Source organism: Quercus suber, unplaced genomic scaffold (genome assembly GCF_002906115.3).
Source record: "Quercus suber isolate HL8 unplaced genomic scaffold, Cork oak 2.0 scaffold_142, whole genome shotgun sequence".
Taxonomy (NCBI): Eukaryota; Viridiplantae; Streptophyta; class Magnoliopsida; order Fagales; family Fagaceae; genus Quercus; species Quercus suber.
The window spans coordinates 256,625-281,671 of NW_027069603.1; the positions used below are offsets into that span (position 1 = coordinate 256,625).

A 25,047-nucleotide genomic window follows, 5' to 3' on the forward strand; every position below is an offset into this window, starting at 1 on the left:
AGGGATGTCTGTGGGTCTATGATTGCCTCTTGCTTGAAAATTTTACCTCAAGCTTATGGTGGAGTTGCAGTTGAGGATTTGGCAGCAGTTATGGCATTTTCATTTGCTTTGGATATAGGTATTTCAAGAGCTATTCTTGAAGGAGACTCATGGGTAGTAATCAAGGCTTTGATGGAGGACAATTCTGCTCTAGCTTCCTATGGATTGCTGGTTGACGATGTGATGGTTCTGTCTAGAAATTTTGTTCAATTACTTTACTCTCACACTAGGAGAGAAGGTAACTCAGTTGCTCATAGTCTAGCTAGATATGCTATTTATATTCCAGATTTCTTAGTATGGATAGAGTATGTCCCACCACAATTTCATTATGTGGTTTAAGTTGATTTTGGTGGCTTACATTAATAAAAGTTCCTATTGTTCTTTCTCATTTTTTTTTTCTTCATATTTTAAAATATGTTGTTTGAAACATGATACCTAAACACATTTTTTGTACTTGAGTACTTTAAACACGTATTTTCACAACACTTTTTAAAGCACAGTTTTTACATTATTTTGAACAACAATACTTGAAAGCTAACTACCAAACAAGCCATAAATAAAATGAATAGGTATGCAGTATGCTAGCTATAACTCCCAAATCCATGATGTTGTGTACAAAACTTCTAACCAACATTTTAAAGCTATATATTTGGTGTATGTGGGACAGAAAGATTATATTTGAAAGAAATAGTTAGATGCTTAAAAAAAGAAAAAAGAAAAAAAGCGGGATGTAAGATATTGGGCTAATCCTATACTCAAAATAATGTAAAACCTAATCTCTCTTTATTACAAAGCTTAAATGCACCGATTTCAAAATGTTTCAATGTCATTAATTAAGCATGTTAAAGACTGAATGTCTTATTGTATTGAATTATGCAAAAATAACGTATAAGAGACGACATCTGGGCAATGTGCTAAATAACTGTTTTTAAATAAATAAATAATAGCAATAAAAGTGCAATACAATAGTACAATAGGCCTAAGCCTGCTAGGCTTATATTCTAACAGAGCACATTCAGGATCTAGACATGGTGTAATACCATTATTACACCATGTAATAGTGTGTTTGTTTGTTTAGACCCCTTAAATCAAATTGTTTGACCTAATATATTAGCCAAGTGAGTACTTAGGTTAATTATTCAAATCTAGGTTAAACAATAATAAATCATATCATGCATAATAACAGAAAAGTAAATAACATCATGATATGATGACTTGGGAAAACTAATGAAATAAACCATTTCAAAATAAAAATTTGGAAAGGATTTGACTTAACTATCCTTAAGGTAAAGCAAATTCACTACAAAAGAATTGAAATTTTTACAATCAGATTTAACCCTAAATCTATTGCTACCTCAAGTAGTAACTTACTAACACAACCACGTGCAAGCTTCGAATTCACGAACTCCTTCTCTTCTTGGATTTACAACAACACAAGCACCCACGCTTGTGACTTTAAGATTCCACTCAGTTTCAAATCACCTTCAATTGTTGATCTTTGAAGCAACAACTAGGTTCTACAAATGCTTGATTGTAGATCTTCCTCCAGGAAACACTTGTGTAGTTAGAAGGTACAGCATCTCCTAGATCTCACAAGGAATAACACACAAGTCTTCCAAAAGTCTCCAAAACATAACTAGGGTTTCCCTTTTATATGTGGACAAGTTGGATTGAAACCCTAAACATTTTCGTGGGCTTGGGCCTTGTTTAAAAATTCTACAGAATCTAATTTCTGGGATTTTCGGACGGTCAAACCTAATTTTCAATCGATCGAGCTTGGCAGATTCTGACTTTTCTTTTCTACAATCAGCTTGAACTTGAAACTTGAAACATAAACCTTTAAGCAATGCCTAACACATAGACTAGACATGTTTTGTTCTCGGTTTGTCAACACATACAAAGTATAATTCTAAACATTTAATCCTAAATCTTTAAAACCTAACATAGTAAATTAATGAGTGAGATTGAAAGTTAAAAATTCAATATTAATCTTAACCATTTGAATCGTAAATATTTTTAACCTCTCAATCTTTCACTTTTTTACCATTAATGCTTCTAACTTTTACATCTCACAAGTCACAACTACACAACAATTGCACTGCGCAATTTTTGCACGGATCCAAAGCCACACATCCCTAATAGATCTATCAATGTCCTTTCTTTCATGTATTTGTTGCTTTGGTTGGCTATCCTAAATAAACTCTACTTTCTTTTTTTCTTTTTCTTTTTATGGAAGAATTAAATAAACTCTACTAAAGATAGGTTTGTTATTTGGGTGTATAATGTTGATCTAACTATGTGTTTACTACTGGGGAAAGAATTGAAAACATTTTTTTTAGAATGCTAAATATTTTAACACACACGGGGAGAGAGAAGAATTGAAAACATTGATAGATCTATTTGATTGTTCTTTCTTCTCTAAACTGGTGTGGTAAGACTGATTTAAGAAAATGTTTGGTCAATAGACAGGTGGGAGATAGGCTTTATGAGATTGATTAGTAGTAACTTACCATTTTTGGTGTGATCAAAATGCTCAGATTTAGAGCATTTGCATCCACTCGTGTATTATTTTTTTAATATAAGAACCTAATTTTTATATTTTACATACTTAATTTTCAAAACACCCCACGTCAAATTATCTCTATATTTTATTAAAATATCAAATTTTCTTAATTTTTTAAGTGTTTATCTTTCTTTATACACAACAACTATCATTCACTTACTTCCTTCATCCTTGAGATATGTAAAAAAATAATAAAAAATTAAATGCAAAACGAATAGTGGCAATGTAAATTTACACGACTACTATAGCAATTATATATTTTTACACAACTATATGTTCTGTTGTTGACTTCTTGTGGTTCAGTTGTGTGGCTGCTTGTATATGTAACTCAGGATTGTTTTGACGTTTTGTTGTGGTTGTTTTTGTACACATTGTTGTGTGAATTTTAGAATTTTCATTTAGTTTTTTTTAATTAAAAAAAAAAACTCAGTGTGCATGTGTCAATGTACCCTATAATGAAGGAGAGATAAGTGATCTTAGAAGGACTCAAAATGCATTGATATGAAAAGCTTTGTCCATCTTAGAAAAAGACCAAATGTTGACGAGGGATAAGAGCAAATGATTAAAGCATTTTCCTTGATTTTTGCCCTATCATCATGGAAGTAGTGATTACTCGGTGGTCATAGAATTTTTAGAACAGGACCTCCGCTCTTGATGATCAGCGAGGGAAGAAGTCAACAAAATCACATGAAGGCCTCGTCGTAAGTTCTTAACTCGTAATGCGACACAAACTCTCTGGCCTAGCATTTTTTTCACGTGGCCACTTTTGAGGAATAGAAGGTGTTACCATGGCAAAATTACAAGGAAAATGTTAACGAATACCGTTGGGGTGTTGGTTAAGAATCCATTTTAAGAAAATTTTGATATCACTTTTATAGGAAATAAAAATACCTGTGAAAACATTAATTGCTTTTTTTTTTTTTTCCTATAAAAGCTTTCTATAATTAAATTGTTAACTAATGCCTTACAACACTTGTTAACATGTTCCAAATTACAATATGCATGCCAAACAGTCATCAATTGTAAAATGTCACCCCGTTGTTTATTAATTAAATTACACGAACATCCATACTACATAGCACGGAAACTTATTTCCCTCTTAACTTGCACCATAAAATCCACACCATCATTAAATGTTCTTTATCTTTTATCTTTTTTTTTTTTTAAATGATTAAATGTTCTTTATCTAATTGCAGCAGATATGTCAAATTTGAATGGCTCAAGATAATTGGTTTTCTGGATTTAAAATTTAAATGTTCGTTAACTTAAATTGGAACATTGCTCTTACCATAAAAAAAACAATCACAGTTTGTAGAGAATTTTAACAGCCTAAATTGTTTGATAAAAGGGGAGAAAATTATCAAAATTTTCAATTTTGACTATTTTTTCCCGTTTCAAACCAACTAATTAATATTAGTTAGTTGGTTTGAAACGGGAAAAAATAGTCAAAATTGCCAAAGTTGGTAAAGGGTTTAACTAAACATAGCTTGTACTTAAAATTAAAGTGACGTAGCCAGCATTGATCCACACTAAAATATTCAAAAACGCAATTTGATAAATATAAACAAAGAGTTAAAAAGAAACAACTGATCGAGGTGGTAATTAAATTTGTGAATAAAATAATATAATTTTTTTATAGCGAAATAACATTATTTTATTAGTAAAAAAACGCCAACTCATCTTCTAAAAAAGATTCTTCAATTTTTGAGTATATAAACTAGTTATTTAATATAAACAAAATATCGCAAAGCTATACCTTAACTTTTACATCCCACTCTCTCTATTCCTAAATTGAAACAATTTAGGAATAGAAAATTGTTCAGTTGTTAAAAAAAAAAATCTAGCTAGAGAGAGCACCTTGAAGAAAAGCTATACCTAACTTTTCCCCTTACCTTTCCTAACAAAAAGACAAGAGCGTAACTCTATTTCACGCCAAGGACCGTGAGAAGACTGGTAGAGAAGCTACATGAACGTTAGCTGAGTTTTAAAAACTAAAACGTAGAAGATAGTTAGGGAGAACTACCACAAGCGAAAGGAACACAAAAGAAAAAGAAAGAAAGAGAGAGTGGGATGTGAAAACATTCAAAGAAGAGAGAGACAAGAAGGGAGAGGAGGGAAAACTTTTCTTTGTAACAATAGAGGGAAAGGGTATAGTTTTTGGTTGCATGTATTGTGTCTTGTTTCTTTGAAAAGAAAGAAGACATATACAGAAGGGAAAGATGGAGCTGCTGAAGAGGAATTTATTTGAAGATATTGCAATAATAGGGGGGTTGATAGGGGTGCAAATTGTGTATGCAGGAAACTCCGTATTGCTAAGTTATCTTATGGCTCTGGGCCTTGAACCTTTCACCATTGTTATTTTCTCTACCATTGCTACCTTCCTCATTCTCTCCCCCATTGCCATTTATTTTGAAAGGTTTTTGTCTCTCTCTCTCTCTCTCTCTCAAATGCTTGAGATTTTTTTTTCTTTTTCTTGTAAGGGTCTAAGTAAAAATGGAACTTTTTTATACATGTGTGTTGCAGGGATAGGTGGCCCAAGAAACTCAAATCGAGGTTGATAATTCAGCTCATTTTGATCTCCTTTGGAGGGTAAGGAAATATTTTCTATGTTTATTCAAAACTAAACTTTGCATTTCCATTGCAATATATATAGTTAGGAGCAAAGGAGTGCAGAAAGATTAAGATGGTTTATTTGTTTATTTCATTTTTGTGTTTGTTTGTTGGGAAAGTAATAGAAAAACATGAGATTAATGTGACTGACCTTTATTAGTCTGGTAGGATTTACAATGGATTATCCCAAAATTTATTTTTACTATTGTTGTTGTAAGTTTTTTTTTTTTTTTTTTTTTTTTTTGAGAAACTTGTTGTTAGTTAAATTAATTAGTTAGGGACAAAGGAATACGGAAAGATTAAGATAGTTTTGTTTGTTTAGTTTCTATTTGTATTTTCTTGTTTCCTGGGAAAATAGGAGAATAACAACGGATTATAATGTTATTTCATCCATCTTTGTTTCTTTTCTTGTTTCATTTTATTATCTAGAATTTTGGATCTTTTAGTGCTCTTTTGCGTCTTCTCCTACTTTGATTATCTGTTATTTATTTCTTTTAATCTTTATTTAATTATATTTTGCTTTTCGGATTTATTGTTTAAAAAGCTTTGTATATCACGGCACAGAGAAATTTCTAATCCCCCACAACCATGAAAATTATGAGAAATATACTCGATTGATCTTTATCGAATAGACCAAAATTAGCTTCCTCACAAGCTTTACATGTGTTTTGGTAAAAACTTAAGCTTTCTTTCCTGATTTTAACGCCGGTCTTCCTTAATTTAAAGCTAAAAGAAGGACAAGAGAAGTTGGAGGAAGAATGGTAGATGGTGGGTGATTTTGAATTTTATTAAATTTCTTTAAGTTAGGCAGTAGGGTTACTTTTAGAAGCATAAAATAGTGGGCATCAAAGAATTTTATTTTTGAGGCTATTTTAAATTATTCAATATTTTTATATCTTTATTTCTTTGAAAATTTATTAAATAATTTTCCATAGATTAATAGTTTTATTTTTGAAATTATAAAAGGTAAAATTCAAAATTAGATATAACGTGCATTTGACATAAACTTATTTAACTTTTTGTTGAAAGTATGCTAAATAATACTTGTACTTTGAAAATGTGAGATAAATTAATGTTTAAAAAAAAAAAAACTATATATAAAACTATGACAAGAGGTTCAGCTTTTTTAAAAGGCCAAAATATAAGCGCTTCTTAATTTGAGACTTTGATGATTTTGATTGAAGTAGCCCCTGCTCATGCCATGTTTAACATTTCTTCTATTGTTTATGGAAGATATGACATAAAGAAGTCCTTTTCATGTTGAACTAGCTAGTGCCTGAAATTAGTAATAAGAATTTGAGAGAATACATTATTGATATGTCAAGGGAAGGATAATTTTATTAATTTTTCCAATACGCTTTATTTTAGAGGGAGTAAATAACATTTCAAGGTAGAGTGTGTGGATAGAATGGCTTCTAAAATATCTCTTCCTCTTTGTTTCTTCTCTCTTTGTCCAACATGAGGATGGAATCAATGTTACAAATTTCTTAGCAGCCATTTACACCTTTCTCTCGTTTGGTCCCCTCTGGCCTAAGCTTAGGAAACACAGAGGGATGCCATTTAACGTGACCTGCAAGCACATTTTTATGCCTTGTGCTTGTGCTATATTGTCGGTGTGTTTATTCTGTTTTAAAAGTAAGCTAAAAACAAAAATATAGTTGTGTTAAAAAAAGTGAAACTTTAAAAAAAATGTAAGTCTGCTAGTTAAGTTCATTGTCATCTAATGGAGGATCTAAGTTCGAATCCTGATTAGTGTCATGAATTGATGATAAAAAATCTAGTGTCATGAATTGATGATAAAAAATCTATCATAGATACATATGTACATGAACATATTTAAAATAAGTTTTAATAAAACCATGACAAACCAAACTTTATACATATCATATATATTGTAGTCTTTCAATCATAGTGTAAGAGTTACTAGATGAGAGTCAATTTATATCACAATCAATCAAACATTTTAATTAAAATGAATATGTTGTGGGTCAGGGCATTTTTAACATTTTACAAATTATTAAATTAATGGAACTTTAGTTCCCCTCCAATGAAAATCTTATGGGGGGTTCCGTGATATAACTAACTTGCCAGATTCTTACTGTTAAAATTAATTTTGAATTGTGTAAGAGTGTGCTTTTGTTTATTATTATAAAAACTCAAACAAGCATGGGAGTGATACAATATAATTTTTCTTTTTCTTGTGTTTGTTTCACAGGGTAACTTTATTCCAGTCCCTGTTCCTAAAGGGGATCAATCTAACTTCTCCAGCAATGGCAACAGCCATGCCAAACCTTGCTCCAGGGCTTATCTTCGTCATTGCTTGGGCTTTTAGGTAGCCAATTTGCTTTTCCACTTTGGTATATATTTATAGCATTGTAAAATTTGCTTAGCAATTTTCATACCTTAGAATATTGGGCTAACATGAGACATGGAAACATGAAACATAAGGTTGTTAAATTAAATGAATAAATTTATCTTCTCTTAAGAGTTCAAACTTTTCGGAAAATCAATAATTTAATATAGTATCAAAGTGTAGGATCTCATGTTCTGAGACAATGTAAAATTATTGATTCTCCCATAAAAATTTCCATATATAGGGCCCTCACTCAATGGCAGCTTAGGTGACCTACACATGAAGAGAAATGTTAAATTATGTGAATAAATTCACAATCTTCTAATAGCTTAAGCTTTTAGGAGAATCAATAATTATACAGTGGTAATATTTTTAACTTTGCAAAAGTTAATCGGACATGTTAGTATATTTTGTCACATTTTTTCATAACTCGACAATTGGAGCATATATCATCAAAAAAATGCTTGAGAGAGAGAGTGACAGCCACATTATTTGTCTGCTTGTTGATGTAGTTTACAATAATTGCAGATTAGAGAGAGTGAAACTTAGTTGCGTGTACAGCAAAGTGAAGATTATAGGTACGTGCCTGTGCGTTGTAGGTGCTCTCACAATGAGCATAATGCAGAGCACTGGTGTTCCAACTGAAGAGTCTCCATTAACATCTCCCTCAGCACCAGTCTTTGATAAACAAAAAATTATCGGTTGCCTCTACCTCATTGCTGCAATTTTTGTATTATCCAGCAATGTTGTATTGCAGGTAACTTCAATTGTTGTTGCTTTCATAAAATTTAGACATGTTCAACATACCCTTTCGATGAATTTATTTTCATTGATTCAATTTTTTTTTTTTAAATGCACCATATAGAAGTACATTTCCATCTAAAAAGAGTGAAGTTCTAAAAAGTTGTATGTGAATCAAATGGTAGTTCTCATAATTTAAGTATGGTTTTGATACGAATATAAATGTTTTTATTTTTTGATTAGTTTATAACAAAGTGAAGATTGACAGGCTACAACAATGGTTGAGTTTCCAGCACCAATATCCTTGTGTGCAATAACATCCTTGATCGGTGTGACTATAACTGCAGCTATCCAATTAATTCAAGATCACAAAATCGAAACCGGTTGGCCACTTGTGAGCGTTGGAAACTTGGTTGGCTATTCTCTACTGGTAAATATCACTCCTTCTCTAATTATAGAGGTCACACAAATTCCTATTTTTGCGTCCCATAAAATAAATAAAAAAAAATAAAAAAATAAAAAAACACCTCCCTCTACTTTTGCAAAGTTTAAGAGAGATAATTGCTAAACAATCTTATTCTTGGATTTTTTTTTTTTTTTAAGCTAATTAACCTGTTGGTTTTTTATGGAAAACCCTTATCACACCAAATCCCAACCTCTAATATTACAATGGTAAAATTATGTTCATCCCTCAATATCCCAACCACAACCTGGCCTTGAATCTTGGGCTTGCCTATAAATTAAAATTTAGCAAAATGAAGAACGGAAAGACTAGCAACATATAAAATTATATTTGTAAAAAAAAAAAAATCTTTCAAAAAATATTCACTTGAGTTTTTTTTTTTTTTTTTTTTTTGGGGGGGGGGGGGGGGGGGTATCAATTATCTAGGAAGTAATACAAACTTAACTCTCGCTAAAGAAAATCTCGAATTTTCTTCTTTTTGTGCATCTGATGATTAAAAAAATTCTCAATAGTTTTTTTTTTTCTGGTTGACACACTGACTACTACGTGTTCCCAAACTCAAAACTATAATAGACTAATGCACTTGATGTTTCTCTCATACTAACATAATCGTTTAGGGTTTTAGTGTTGGCTTATTCCATGACTTGCTTATAATCAAATTTAAGTTTCTTTGTGTATTTCGCTCAACGTAAAACTTGGTTATTAAATTCGGTCCCTATGGGTTCAAAGAATTGCAAGCTATAGAAGCACGCTCAAGTGAGACCAGGCTTGCTTAAGATACACACAAGTGACCTAACGGCCTACAACGAGAAAGCTTTTAATAATTACATATTATATTAAGCACTAGTGTTACAATAACCCAAATGTAAAATTAATATACTAGAGAATATATAACTAAACTTAGGCTAACCTAAGGTTAATTTGTTTGCTTTACAAGTACATGGGTCTACAATTGGTTTGGGCTTTGGCCCTAATATATCAAACAGAATCCACTCAAGTGTGATCAAGGAAATCAAAAACTCTGTTATGTTTTTTAAACCTAGTTTTGCTTTCATTAAAAACCCATATTAGCACTTATATAAACACTTCATGCATGATTTTTTCACAAATTGAGAGGCTAAATATTTAGAGCTATTGACTATTGATTTCTTCCTAGAGCTTTAATGGAAAAACCATTGACGACCCGAGAAAAAATCTTACTACATCTGCATTTATACTCCAAAAAGTCTAGTTAAAACTCAACCATTTTCAGCAGAATAGTTACGGAAAGGCCAAGGCTTTATAAGTCATCCGGTCACAAAACATCATAAAAAACAACTCATAGAGGCCAAGCTTCAACCACTAATCAAACACTTGAATGAAATTCTACAAACACTAGTCTTCTGCTTCATAATGTATTTGATTATATAACATATGACAGCATCATGAACATATATATGTTTGAAGCTTCAGCCCTGCTTCATATATATATATATATATATACAGTGAAGAAAGTCATTATTCCTTCAGCTCATCACGGGCATGATATATAATAGCACTATGCCTAGTGTCAAAATCTTTTACAAAATGGTTATTTTTCCTTGCATCAGAGAGATATAGTGGATCGTTAATAAAAAGCTCTTTGATTGCCTCTGGCATGGGTTGGTTTTCCATTATGCTTTTCCAGTAGAATTCTGGGTCTTTTTTGGCATCGTTGCCATTGACAGACTATTGTGCAAAAAACATAAGTTAGCAGAGGAACAATGCACATGTGCAATTTAAGCAAATTAAAGCAGTGAAAAGACTAATATGCTTGAAGAAAAAACATAAGTTAGAGAATGCATATGGGCAATTTCAACAAAGCAATGAAAAGACTAATATGCTGGAAGAATTTTGGGCAATGAGAAACGTATTATTATTTAGGGTAAACAATATTTTGGTTCCTATTCTTTACACCATATTTCAATTTGATTCCTAACCTTTCAATTGTGTCAATTCGGTCTCTAACCTTTCAATGTCGTGTCAATTTAGTCCTTGCTGTTATTTCTTGGATGGAAATTGCTGACGTAACAAACGGCCAAAATAAAAAATAAGTTTATTGCCACATTAACGAAAACTAATTTTTTTTATTTTGGCTATTTATTACGATAGTAATTTCGATCAAAGGGATAACGGCACTGACTAAATTGACACGGCACTTAAAGGTTATGAACGAAATGGACACAATTGAAAATTTAGATGACCAAATTGAAATATGGTATAAATGATAGGGATCAAATACGTAGTTCACCCATAGTCCATTAAAGAGAAAACAAACTATAGAGCTGAGATAGATTATCATGTCTTAACCTTTAAGTATCTTTCACTTTGGTCAGCACTTTTTAATTTGAAGTTGTATTTAAAATTTTGGTTAATTCCTTTTCAAATTTGCATGTGTATTTGCAAATTACAACACAGCTAACATCAATAAAATCACAAATGGTTGGTTTGGTAGTTCCCAAGACCCCATAATATCCATGAGATCCTAAGTTTGAAACTTTTTACTAACATCTTAGAGCCACCTCCAAGTCATAACATGATACATATATATATATATATATATAGGTTGGGTTCAAGTTACACCTGGTGTAACTCTAAGCAATGTTACACCCCCCCCCCCAATATTTTTTAATTGGATGCGAATATTGACAAATCCACCGTTAGATTACATTATCTTCATATATTCTTCATACTCGCAAAATTTCAAGGAGATCAAAAATTAATAACGTCATCAATCAATTGTTAAAATTCAAATTTTTGTAGTTAAAATAATACATAAAAAATGAGTATATGGATCAAATGGTAAATAACATCCGATTGATATGAAAATTGGCATGCATATTAAGAATATATAGAACATGTAATTCAACGGTTGGATTTTCAAAATATTAATTCAATAATAAGTTATTGGGTAGTGTAACATTACTTAGAGTTACACCAGGTGTAACTTGAACCCAACTATATATATATATATATATATATAAAGGAAAATATATGATACTGAACCACAATTAAATTTATGATCAGTGGGGAATCAACAACAAAAGTGGATTTTTTAAACCTTAAAGTTTAAAAGATTTGCTCACCACAAGAAATGAAATATTTTTATAAACTATTTAATTTACTGATTTTGCATTCTTAAAAGTCTTGAAACTTGATTCATTACCAAAAAAAATTCTAAAATTAGAAACCTTTTAAATATTTCCACTTGAAGGCCGTCAAATATAATATAATTAGTGTCATTGTAAAGCTTTATGTGGTATTTGGTACAGGGTAATGTTTTAGGATTCCTAGAAATGTTTAAAGATTTTCATGTTTGGTTGCAAATCACGCTAGGGAATCAGATGCCAGAGGAATCTAGATTCCCCCTTAAACCCCTCTCAGTAAGAATGTGGATTCCCTTTAAAACATGTGAGAATCTAGATTCCCAAGCTTAAAAGAAATTGTATTTTTCTATAAATTGACAATTTTAACCATTTTCCTTATCATTTAAGCAATTAAGATAAAATATAAAACAAATCATCAATATATTTTCCCTTGTATTTATCTTTTCCTGCCAAAAAATATAAATAGGATAAACAACTCTGTTGATATATTATTTAACAAAATTTTATTTAGGTTTCACGTGTGAAAAAAAAATGTTTGAAGGGGACTCTCCATTATTGCCAGATATTCACTTTTGCTATTATGTGTGTGTTGCTGAACAAATTATTAATGAATTTATTTTCATGGAAAATAAATCATTTTAATGAATTTGTCATAATTAATATTTTATATTTGGTTTTTCATTATTTATTTAGAGAAGATTTTTTTTTAAATGACTTGGTAATTCACATTCAAATCTAAGGATAAAATGGAAAAAATAAATAATTCATTTAAGATTTCCGGAAATAAACCAAACATTATCATCTCACATTCTTAAGAATCTTAAGAGATTCTCAATGAAACCAAATATAGGAATGACTACATTCTTAGAAATGTGATTCCTAGGAATCACATTCTTAGGAATCTAGCTACTAAGAATAATGTGAATTTTTCCGTACCAAACGCCACCTTAGTGTATCTATCTATAACTAAGATTATCAATTTTGGAGCATCCATGTGACATACATGTTTTAGGTATATTTATTACGTGATTGAAGACTAAATTACTGTGAAATTTGTTGTACTTGTACGGTTGTACCATTATTGAAATAAATACATATATCAAATTGGTTCGCCCGTCACGTTTGGAATATCCTTTTTTTTGTTTTCTTTTTTTGCTGACGAGAAGAATGTCCTTGATTAAGTGAGACGGCTTTTGGCCCTTTTGGATTCAAATTGTAAACTTAATTTGAGTATGGGACGAATTTTGATTTGATAAATATTTTTTTCATCTTTCCCGGCCATCCCATTACCAATTTACCATTCTTAGCTAAAAGGTATAATTTCTCAATCTCCAGCTTGGAGATAGAGGTGTTAAGGGTCAATAGTTAATACCTTTGAATTGAAACTTAAGAAGTCCAACTTGACCACAGTCTACGCACAATTATAAGTTAAAGCTACACATGCATATTTAAAATAAAATAAAATAAAAAATTAACAAGAAATAAAAGAACAATAGAGAGGAAAACTGTCTGAAATCTTACATGAGTATTTTCAGTTGTAGAGCCTTTAAGATTTGTAAATTGCTTCTGGATTTCCAGTTTTGTTTGGTATAATCCCCGAGCCGCTTCAACCCATTGTAGCTTAGAAGGAGAAAACATACAAGCAAATCTACTAACTCCATCCTTGAAGCCATGATTAGAATAGATGAGCAATATATCATTTAGTAGGTTTAAGAAGACTTATATAGGGGGAGTATAATGAGGAAGTGGAATTGTATATTTGGAAATGACATTAATAATAGGAAAAATTATTGAATATTTCGTAAATATCATAAATGCATACTCATCCCTCTCAAATTAATTATGGGTCTCACCATAAATTTAATTAGTGGGACTCACAATTATGTGAGATAGTAGAATATGCATTTATAGTACTCAAAGAGTATTCTATAATTACCCTAATAATAGAGTGAAAAAAAAAAAAAAAACCATAAATGAAACAGAGAAAAATGACAACACAAAATGTGTCATCCAACCTTCACAATAAAGCCTATTAATTGCAGGCCTAGAAAGAAAGAACACCCTATTAATTACAAATTTTATAGAATTGCCAAAAATAAATAAACGGAGAACAAATTTTTTTGGATAACCAAAAATAAATATATAGAGTAAAAAAAGTTCATCCTAAATTGTTGGTTTGGTTTAGAAAACTCAATTTTTTAAGGAAATCATTTATTGTCTTATATATTAATTAAAAAGATAGAAGTTTTCAAAATTACCCTTAAACAAAGTTCTCAAAATTTTAATGTTTAACTTTAAAGTGTTTATGTTGATTCTCAAAAAAAAAATGTGTTTATGTTTGATAGAGACATAATAGAAAACTTGGTAAATTAATGGCTTTCAATTTTAGCAATATGACAATTTTGAAACATCCCAAAATGGAATACAAATCTAAAAAATTTATGGCGAAGAGAATGAGTAATTATAAAAGAAGAAGACAACTTGTTCCAAACTTAAATAAAGGGGAAAAAATTACACCTTTTAAATTTGATCAATGTAACTATCAAAAAAAAAAATTTTGATCAATTGTCATTTTGATCATTTAAGTTTTATTTTTTTCATTTGGTCCTTTAAGTTCACATTTGTTGGTAAATTTAGACATCGGTTGATAGAATTAACAAGTTTTAAATCTAAGTTGTTAATTAGATTTATTATGAATAAAACTTGTTAAAACAAACAAACATCAATATCATGTCAATAATGAATGCTGCGGAAAAGTAAATAAGACAAGATATGATGACCTAGGAAAACCAATTAAACAAACTAATTTCACAGTAAAAACCTGGGGGGGAACCTTCTCGAAAAGCAATCCACTAAAGTAAAAAGAAATTTCAGATCTAGTACAAAACCTTTGTCCCTAGACTCTACAATCCTTATAGATGAACTCACAGCAAAAACCTTCTACCGCTTCGAAACCTCTGAACTCTTCAATATATGAACGCCACCCTTTGATGATGCATGAATCCCAGTACGTGACTAACCAATTGTGCGGATCTCAGTACGCGACTTAATCACTAACTAGAAGAAGATGTTGTTTAGCTGCAAAGTTCTTCAGTTCATCCCAACGATGAAGATCAAGAAGATGCTAGGTCACAAAACCCAAAGGTGCACATACACAGCAACTTCTTCAAGAATAATGAACTAGAGCAAAACTTTGTCTCCAGTCACAAATTGCTTAAACAGACTTTGCTCAATGCTTGTGCAACTCGTATACACTTTAACGGCCCTTAAAACAGTCCTTTTATATGTCTAAGGTTAGGAAAAAAGAAAGCCCAAATACATAAACACGGATCCCAAGAAAACCAAATCAGAATTCTAAATTTCATAAACCTTGACAGATAGGAGGTGTGGAGAAGTTGTCGAGAAGTTATCGAGCACACGGTGCTGGAACAACTTTCTTAAGCTCGATAGATGCAGCTGTCGAGCCAACTGTCGAGCTTTAATGAATTTGCACTTCTCAGCTTATTTCTTGGACAAACTTGATGACTTCAACACTTAATCTTGAAATCTTATTTCTTGAAGTATTAAAAACACCTAGAACTACCCAATTATAAGTAAAGTGCGTTTTGTCAAAGGATTAGCCAATTATATAAAAGAATGACATATGTTCTTAACAAGTGAACCACATATGTCCTAACAACATTTGATGTCAAACCTCAAAAGTGATCCTTCCCTCCAATATATGGGAGGATTAGAATCCAAGAACAAGGACAAATGAGTGGAGGCCAATATCAGAAGAACAGACCTCGGAAAGTACTGACAGCAAATCCTCAGGGCAAATATAACAACTCACCACAAGCCTAAGGAGACTATAATACTTAAGGACCCCGAGGATACTAGCACGTCTTCGGGAAGGCTGAGGCCCGATTCTAAAGACCATGGGCACCAACCGAGGAAGAAAATGAAGATTTGTCGTCGAACAAGAAAAGGAAAAATGCAAATAAAGCATCCATCACCTCTACATTCAATACTCTGAACCCACTTAGCTGACCACATTAATGAGGAAATGACCCCTGAACAGTGTCATCATAGCTCATAACCTAGTGCAGAAACCTTCTAGTAAAGCCCTGATGGGACAAGTATCAAGGGGAATGAACCCTAGCCCTCCAAATGGAAGGCCAAGATACAACTTGGGTGACTATATAAGGTAGAGAGGCCTCTGTGAAAGGCGGAGGAGGGATCTAAACAAAAAGAGGAAGAAAGGAACGTCATTGTAATCTAAGAACAAGTGTAAATTTGTATCTCGAACTAAACCCGAGGAACATAATACAAGCAATTCGAGATTATTGTTAATCAATTTCCTTGTCTTATACTCATTCCTTGTACTTATCCTTTCATTTCAAGCTTAACTCATTTAAACAAGGGTAACAAAGGTTAATGGGCATCCTATCTCTATAAATTAATTGTGTAAGGTAAAAAGTTAGTTTGACTTATTTTTGCCTGCCACACAATCCATTAGAAAATTATCGTTACTTTAAACTGACAACATTTTCAACTTTGAAAAAAAAAAAAAAAAAACCTAAGATTATTAAAAAAAGACGAGTTATATTTATAATTTTTTTAAAAAAAATTAAATTAAATTTTTAAAAGTTATTTATTCTCTCTTAATTAGTCTTATGGGAGTCGAGATTTGAGACTAAATCTAAAAGAAAATTGTAATCAAGTTATGGAATAACATCCCTCTACTGCATGGAAAAATACACCATGTTTCGGGTGTATATATCCTTCCACTCATAGCTGGTGAGACCCACCAGTTATAGGATTCACTCAGCTATGAGTGGGAAGAAGCATACACCGGAAACAAGGTATACTTCTTCCTAATTCGGTAGGACACAATCCACACATGACACAACAATGAAGTATGTTGTTTAGTGAATGATTATGTAGAGGTTGGGTCTTTAGCTGTGTTTGTTTCGGGTGTAATTTTAGATTGGAAAATGTTTACCATTGATGGTCTTTGGCAACTCAGGAAATTAAAGTCAAAATGAAAATACATTAGTTTGACTGTAAAATACCCCACCCACACTCGTAAAATATTTTGCACAATAATATTACCTTCAAACCACTTCCACTCCTCCGAAAATTCATCTCCTCACTCACTCTCATCAATCACGCCAAGCCCAAGCTGAAGGACAGAGAGAGCTATCGCCGGTGAAGCTGAGATCCAGTCCCCAACCCACAGCCTCGCCACCATGCCTGCAAGCCCCTCCCCCGGTGAAGGTAGTTTCTCATCTACTCCACCTTCATCCTATCTCTTTAACTCATCCGACCCATCCCTCTTCCTCCTCCAATTTCATTCAACTCCAATCCAAGCTCATTCACTCACTCTCAGTCTCATGCCCAAGTCAACAATCATGAAGATGAGGGTGAGCATATCACAGTGCCTAAATTGAACCGCCTCAACCTGTCCCCCACCCACAACATCGCTGCCCTAAATGGTTTATATATATTGTAAAATAACATTTGTTCTTGGGTTTTGGAGGATCAATGGTTGGGGTGATTCATGGGTTTCAATGGCAGTGGGTTAGGGGTGAGTTTAAGTGTTGATGGTGGCCAATTGGGGGTGGTGGATCAATGGCTAGGGTGGTTTGTGAGTTTCAATGGTAGTGGGTTATGGGTTTTGGTTGATGGATTTTGATATTGATTTTGAGATTAATGGGTTTTGTTTTTTATTATGATTTTTCAGGTTAATTGGTTATGTAGTGATTAATGGTGGCCGCCGATGGCTGGGTTTATGGTAAAAAAAGGTTTTTACATGCAATACCAAATACTGAAAATATTTTTCTGACAAATTTTCCAAAACACAAACAAACAATTGAAAATATTTTACAGTTGAAATATATTTGACATATTGCCAAATACGGCTTTTGCATTTTGATTTGGGTTTGTAATAGTTGGCTAGGTTTGGAGGATAGTGAAACAGTGGTCTTTGGTCATATTCAATTTGCAGACCGACAATGTTGCTGCGTTGCTAGTTGGAGCTCCATTATTATTATTATTTTAAGATTTCATTTTTATTTAAAATACATATTTTAATGATGAAGAGAAAATATGGATGGAAGGATTTACCGTAATAACAAATGCAAATTGAAAGGACTAAAAAAAAAAGTGAAATTAAAAATACTAAAACAACAATTGACCAAACTTAAATAATGAAATTGTATTTTTACTCAAAAATAATTGTCATTTAAACTTCACATGCCGACCTACTAATTACAGGCCCATGAATTAATTGCAGGCCACAAAGAAAGAACAACTTGTTAATTACAAAATTTATTTGATTACCCAAAATAAATTAAAAAAAAATACTTCGAAATAAATCTATTATATATTTTTTTCATATAAATAAAATAGAAATTCAATCTATAGTATCTAGTCATCCACTACATAATAATAATTGTTTTTATCATTAGACTAAGACACTAATTAATGGTCTTGGTATCTTTGTAGTGGTAGGGTGCGTTGGGGGAAGAGAGTGAAACAATGGAGTTTGGACCTTGGTCATATGCAAATTGCAATGAGACATTGTTGCTACATTGTTAGTTGGAGCTCCATTAGTGTTTTTTTTTTTTTAATAAATATTAAAATATTAAAAAATATTTTTTAATGGTGAATAGCAAATTGGATTGAGGGATTAGCGATCAATGGTAATGATTGTAATTTTAAAAGGTTAAAAAATGACCCAAACAAAAAAGTAAAATTTAAAGGACTAAAATAACATTAATTGACGAAAATTAAAATATGAATTTGTATTTTCACCCAAAAATTTGTCATTTAACCTTCACATATTGACCTATTAATTACAGGTCCAAAAATTAATTACATATATGCCAAAAAGAAAGAGTAACCTATTAATTACAGGAAATGATATGTTCACAACATTTTAACACTTTCACAACAAACTTTAAATGGCAGGTTATTATTGGTTATTACATGTGGACCAAAAATAATTTAAATTTTAGATTCAAATTAGATCAAATAACAACTTACCATTTAGTCCTTTCGTCCCAATTTGTTTGTCTTGTTTGAAAAGTCAAACTTTTTAAGGAAACAATATTTATTGTCTTATCTGCCTTATAAAAATGTATAAGTTTACAAAACTACTCTTAAATAAAATTTTTAGTTTTTTTTTTAAAAGAGTTATTTTTAATGAGGTAACTAAAAAGGTGCTCCAATTAGATTGATTTTTAAATATTTGTTAGTTTTCTTTTGAAATAGTTTTGAAAATAAAGTAGGGGTATAATAGGAACATTAATAAATTAATGATTTTTATTTTTAGAAACAGAACTTTATTTTGAGACATCCTAAAATAGAATAGAGGACAAACATACAGGAACAGAGGAAGTATAATTTGTTGTGAAAGTGTTGTGGAAATTTTGTGGACTTAGCGCTTCTTATTAATTACAAAATTTATTTGGTTACAAAAAATACATAAATAAATACTTCTAAATAAATCTGTTCAATCTTTTATTTCTTTTTTGCAAAGTTAAAGGACTAAATAATGACAAAAAAAAAATGAAATATAAAGGACTAAAATAACAATTAACTAAACTTAAAAGATGAATTTGTATTTTTACCCAAAATAAACTGTCATACAACCTTCACATATTGACCTATTAATTATAGGCCCAACAANTGGTTAATTTTTCACTTGAGGACAAAATTTGAAAGGTCAAAAAATGTAGCCACACCCACATATATGTTACGCAAGAAAATGCATCTTTATGGTGCCACGCACAATGTATTTAAGCTAAAGAGTATTTAATGCCAAAAAAAGGGCTTGGTGGTCTTAAATGTCTAATAAAACCAGTTTTTTTTTTCTTCTCTCGGGGTAGTATTCATCGCTTGAGCCAAACATGTTTTTGAGGAAGAAAATTTGTAAGGTCATATCATATATGTATAGATAGCCATGTAACGCGAGAAAATTAGTACTAATGGGACAAGAAAAATTTTAAGCTAAAGAATGTTTAATTATTGTCCATTTATATAATAGTACAAACCATATAAACATTTGTGTATATATATATATATATAGGCAGGTGCTGTAAGTGGATCATGTTTAAGCTTCAACAATTGGGCCATGAAAAAAGAGGACCGGTCTTGGTGTCCACATTTAGCCCCGTCAGTACAGTCTCCACAATCATTTTCTCTATGATCACCTTAGGAGAAACCGTTAATATTGGAAGGTAAACTAGTTAATTTTAGTGCTCATTTGGAATATTTTTTGTGATGCTGGAAAATTTTGCTTTCAATGTATATCTTATTGCTAATAACTCTTACAATGCAGCCTTGCTGGTATGTTCCTCATGTTCACTGGCCTTTACTTTGTGCTTTGGGCTAAAGGAAAAGAAGGTTATTATGAGGGGACGGCCTCGAAAGTGAGTTCGATGCAGAGAAGCCTCTATTAAGTTAATATTGTAGTTAGCAAATGTGTAATAATATGTTTTTCGTCGTTAAAAATTAGAAGAAAATGGAAAGTAAGAAACAAAAACAGTGAATTGTTCCTAATGTGCCTAAAAGTCATGCATATATGTGAATGATATAAGAGAGCAAGCATTGGATAAATGTGATCAAAACATTGTTCTAAGTATGTATAAGCTCCATTCTTTTAATTCTTTTTGCAGAACCATGATGGGGCTGTGCTGTGTTGCGGTTTTTTTTTGACACGGGACACCATTTTGAGTACTCTTTGTAAAGATGGGTATATGTTGCTTGGAAAAAGGAATGGAGTTTAGGTCCTTTAGGAACAGAGATTTTGATACTTTTTTAGAAATTTCTTCTGCTGCAAAAAACCATTTGAAGTTTTACCTACTAGATTAGATTGTGAAGTAGGGCAAGTGGAAGCACCCTTGAGAGTGGTGGGTACAACGTGAGCCAAATTGCCTATATAGCTGAAACTTTTGGAATCGTTCTCTCCTAAAAACTTTTGCTGACGAACTTTTAGGAAGATCTTTCTAACTTCATCATTCTCTTGTACATCAATTTTGAATCACTAATAAAAATTTCTTCAGAAACATTCTCTAATTGTTTCTTTTTTTTCTTTTCTTTTTTTTTTTGGGGCGTGGGAGGAGTCTAATTCGCCAATATCTATAAATTTGACATTGCACAAATATTGATTCTATTAAGTAGTTGATAACTCGTGCAATGCAAGAGAAAGTAAAAATTGAATGTAATATGATTTTTTTTTTTTTTCTAAATATGAAATTTGATGATTATGATAATTATTGTAAGGACCGGAATGAATCCACGGCCCAAGAATGACCCAAACAGTGGCCCAATAAGCCCACTACAATAGATTTGTTAGAGAATGGGTTGAATATTGATCATTTAACGAGTTAAAGTTACTCACAACGAGGGTCCATCTAACTAGGCCCAACCATAATCTGGTGAACTTGAACTTTCTCCTTCTTCTCCTTAACGGGCTTATGCAAATCCTCAAGAAGTATGACCGGAGGTAGGTCTTGTCTAGAAGAAGTTGCCAGAGTTGCCAAGGAATCAACATGAGTATTACTGCTTCGGGATTTGCCGTATGGTGAAAAGCTTAAAGCCTGATTGCAAACGCCGAGCTTGATTCAAATACCCTTGCATTCTCAAATCCTTAGCTTCCAGCTCTCCCCTTACCTGTCCTACAATCAATCTTGAATCCGAGAACACTTCAACATCCTTTCCTTCCATCTTTTGAACCATAACAATCCCTATTAGTAAAGTCTCATACTCAACTTCATTGTTCATGGCTAAGAAGTACAGTCTTAAAGACTTCTCAATGGTGATCTTGTCCGGACAGTATAACCAGCCCCACCCCAAATCCCCTCTAATTTGCCGCATCATCTACATAAAGTCTCCTGGGTGAAGGCCCCTGCTGAGAAATTGCCTAGACTTGCCTTCCTCTTGAACTAAGTCTCTCGCCTTCCTCCTCTATTAGAGACTCAGTAAACTCGACCACCAGATTTGCAAGAACTTGCCCTTTAATAGAGGTCCGAGGCATGTATTTTATGTCAAATGCCCCCAAAATCGTCCCCCACTTGGCAATTCTCCCAGTATAATCAGCCTTTCGAAGCAACAACTGCAAATGGAGTTGAGTTAAAACTACAACTGTATGAGCTTAAAAATAATGAGGGAGCTTTCGCGTAGTATGCACCACTGCCAAATGGCTTTTTCTAAAGGTAAATAACGAACTTCTGTTTCGTGTAATGATTTGCTCACATAATAGATGGGCCATTGTACCCCATTCTCTACCCTCACCAATACCAAACTAACTACATGAGATGCCACTCAAACCCCTTCCACTTGTGCAAGAGTTGAAAAAATGGCCTACATCTATTCGCAGACTGAGAGATGAATCTGTTCAAGGTTGCAGTCATTCTTGTCAACTTTTGGACCTTCTTAGAATTCCGAGGAGGTTATAAGTCATTGATTGCCTTAATCTAATCAGGATTAAGTTCAATCCCACAATGGGTAACCATATAACCCAAAAATTTGCTTGAACTGACACCAAAGGAACACTTAGAAGCATTAAGGCGCAATTTATGCATTCTCAACACTTCAAAAACACTCCCAAGGTCATTCACTTGCTTGGTCTTTGCTTTGCTTTTCACTACCATGTCATCAATATAGACTTCAATATTCTTGCCAAGTTAGGGCTCAAATATTCTAGTCATCATCCTCTGGTAAGTAGACCTAGCATTCTTCAACCCAAATGGCATCACCTTGTAATGATAATTCCTAGTGGGTGTTATAAAAGCAATCTTTTCCTGGTCAACCAGAGTTAATGGTATTTAATGGTACCCCTAGAAGGCGTCTAAAAAGCTCATCCAAGGATGACCAACTGTCGCATCTACTAACTAGTCTATCCGAGGTATTGAGAATGGGTCCTTGAGGCAAACTTTGTTTAGATTTGTGAAATCCACACACACTCACCATTTCCCATTCTTCTTTTTTACCACTACTGTGTTGGCCAACTATTTTGAGTAAAAAAACCTCTTTTATTACCCCTGCACGCTTAAACTTCACTGCCTCTTCCTTGACAGCATCGGATTGCTCTTTGGAAGAGTTTCAAGGTGGCTGTTTTTTAGGGGTGATAGATGGATTAACATTCAAGCGATAACAAATGAAGCTGGGATCCACCCCAGGAGCTTCATAAGCACTCAAGGCAAACACATTAACATTCTTGCTAAGGAAAGCAACTAACTCTTCCTTCTCCCAAGGAGGCAGCTGAACTCCCACTTGAAAGTATTTATCATCATCATTATCAATGGTGATCTTTTCCAACTCTTCGTATCTCGCCCTCTCATCTAGAGCGTTTGAGGACATTTCTATCTCCATTGACTGCTATAAAGCCTTTTCTGCAGTGGCTGAGGATTCACACTCAAACTGGTGTCTAATCGCTGCAACTAGGCATTACTAGGCCATATCCTAACTTCCAATCAACTCCTCGACCTAGTCCTCAAAAGGATACTTCACCATCAAATGTATAGTTGAAGAAACCGCCCTATGGCATAAAGCCAAGGTCTCACCACAATAGCAATAGAGGGGGAATATGCGTTCACCATAATAAAATTTATCTCAACTACTTCCGACCCTGCTTGAACAGGCAATTTGATCTATCCTCTCGGGATAACCGTTTTCCCATCAAACCCCACTAGAGGGGAATTATATCTAACCACATCTTTAAACTGACAACATTTTCAACTTTGAAAAAAAAAAAAAAAAAACCTAAGATTATTAAAAAAAGACGAGTTATATTTATAATTTTTTTAAAAAAAATTAAATTAAATTTTTAAAAGTTATTTATTCTCTCTTAATTAGTCTTATGGGAGTCGAGATTTGAGACTAAATCTAAAAGAAAATTGTAATCAAGTTATGGAATAACATCCCTCTACTGCAGGGAAAAATACACCATGTTTCGGGTGTATATATCCTTCCACTCATAGCTGGTGAGACCCACCAGTTATAGGATTCACTCAGCTATGAGTGGGAAGAAGCATACACCGGAAACAAGGTATACTTCTTCCTAATTCGGTAGGACACAATCCACACATGACACAACAATGAAGTATGTTGTTTAGTGAATGATTATGTAGAGGTTGGGTCTTTAGCTGTGTTTGTTTCGGGTGTAATTTTAGATTGGAAAATGTTTACCATTGATGGTCTTTGGCAACTCAGGAAATTAAAGTCAAAATGAAAATACATTAGTTTGACTGTAAAATACCCCACCCACACTCGTAAAATATTTTGCACAATAATATTACCTTCAAACCACTTCCACTCCTCCGAAAATTCATCTCCTCACTCACTCTCATCAATCACGCCAAGCCCAAGCTGAAGGACAGAGAGAGCTATCGCCGGTGAAGCTGAGATCCAGTCCCCAACCCACAGCCTCGCCACCATGCCTGCAAGCCCCTCCCCCGGTGAAGGTAGTTTCTCATCTACTCCACCTTCATCCTATCTCTTTAACTCATCCGACCCATCCCTCTTCCTCCTCCAATTTCATTCAACTCCAATCCAAGCTCATTCACTCACTCTCAGTCTCATGCCCAAGTCAACAATCATGAAGATGAGGGTGAGCATATCACAGTGCCTAAATTGAACCGCCTCAACCTGTCCCCCACCCACAACATCGCTGCCCTAAATGGTTTATATATATTGTAAAATAACATTTGTTCTTGGGTTTTGGAGGATCAATGGTTGGGGTGATTCATGGGTTTCAATGGCAGTGGGTTAGGGGTGAGTTTAAGTGTTGATGGTGGCCAATTGGGGGTGGTGGATCAATGGCTAGGGTGGTTTGTGAGTTTCAATGGTAGTGGGTTATGGGTTTTGGTTGATGGATTTTGATATTGATTTTGAGATTAATGGGTTTTGTTTTTTATTATGATTTTTCAGGTTAATTGGTTATGTAGTGATTAATGGTGGCCGCCGATGGCTGGGTTTATGGTAAAAAAAGGTTTTTACATGCAATACCAAATACTGAAAATATTTTTCTGACAAATTTTCCAAAACACAAACAAACAATTGAAAATATTTTACAGTTGAAATATATTTGACATATTGCCAAATACGGCTTTTGCATTTTGATTTGGGTTTGTAATAGTTGGCTAGGTTTGGAGGATAGTGAAAC

General features: G+C 32.9%; 1 protein-coding gene across 1 annotated transcript; it reads left to right on the forward strand.

The window, feature by feature from the left end:
* Positions 1 to 4,370: 4,370 nt before the first annotated feature.
* On the forward strand, positions 4,371 to 20,957 carry LOC112028067 (WAT1-related protein At5g47470). Its single transcript, XM_024060727.2, is given in 9 exon segments — positions 4,371 to 5,018; positions 5,126 to 5,191; positions 7,428 to 7,544; positions 8,094 to 8,322; positions 8,575 to 8,736; positions 19,969 to 20,017; positions 20,020 to 20,119; positions 20,221 to 20,311; positions 20,558 to 20,957. Coding segments are annotated over 9 exon segments (1,122 nt in total). The 5' UTR covers positions 4,371 to 4,821; the 3' UTR covers positions 20,669 to 20,957.
* The last annotated feature ends 4,090 nt before the right edge of the window (positions 20,958 to 25,047 follow it).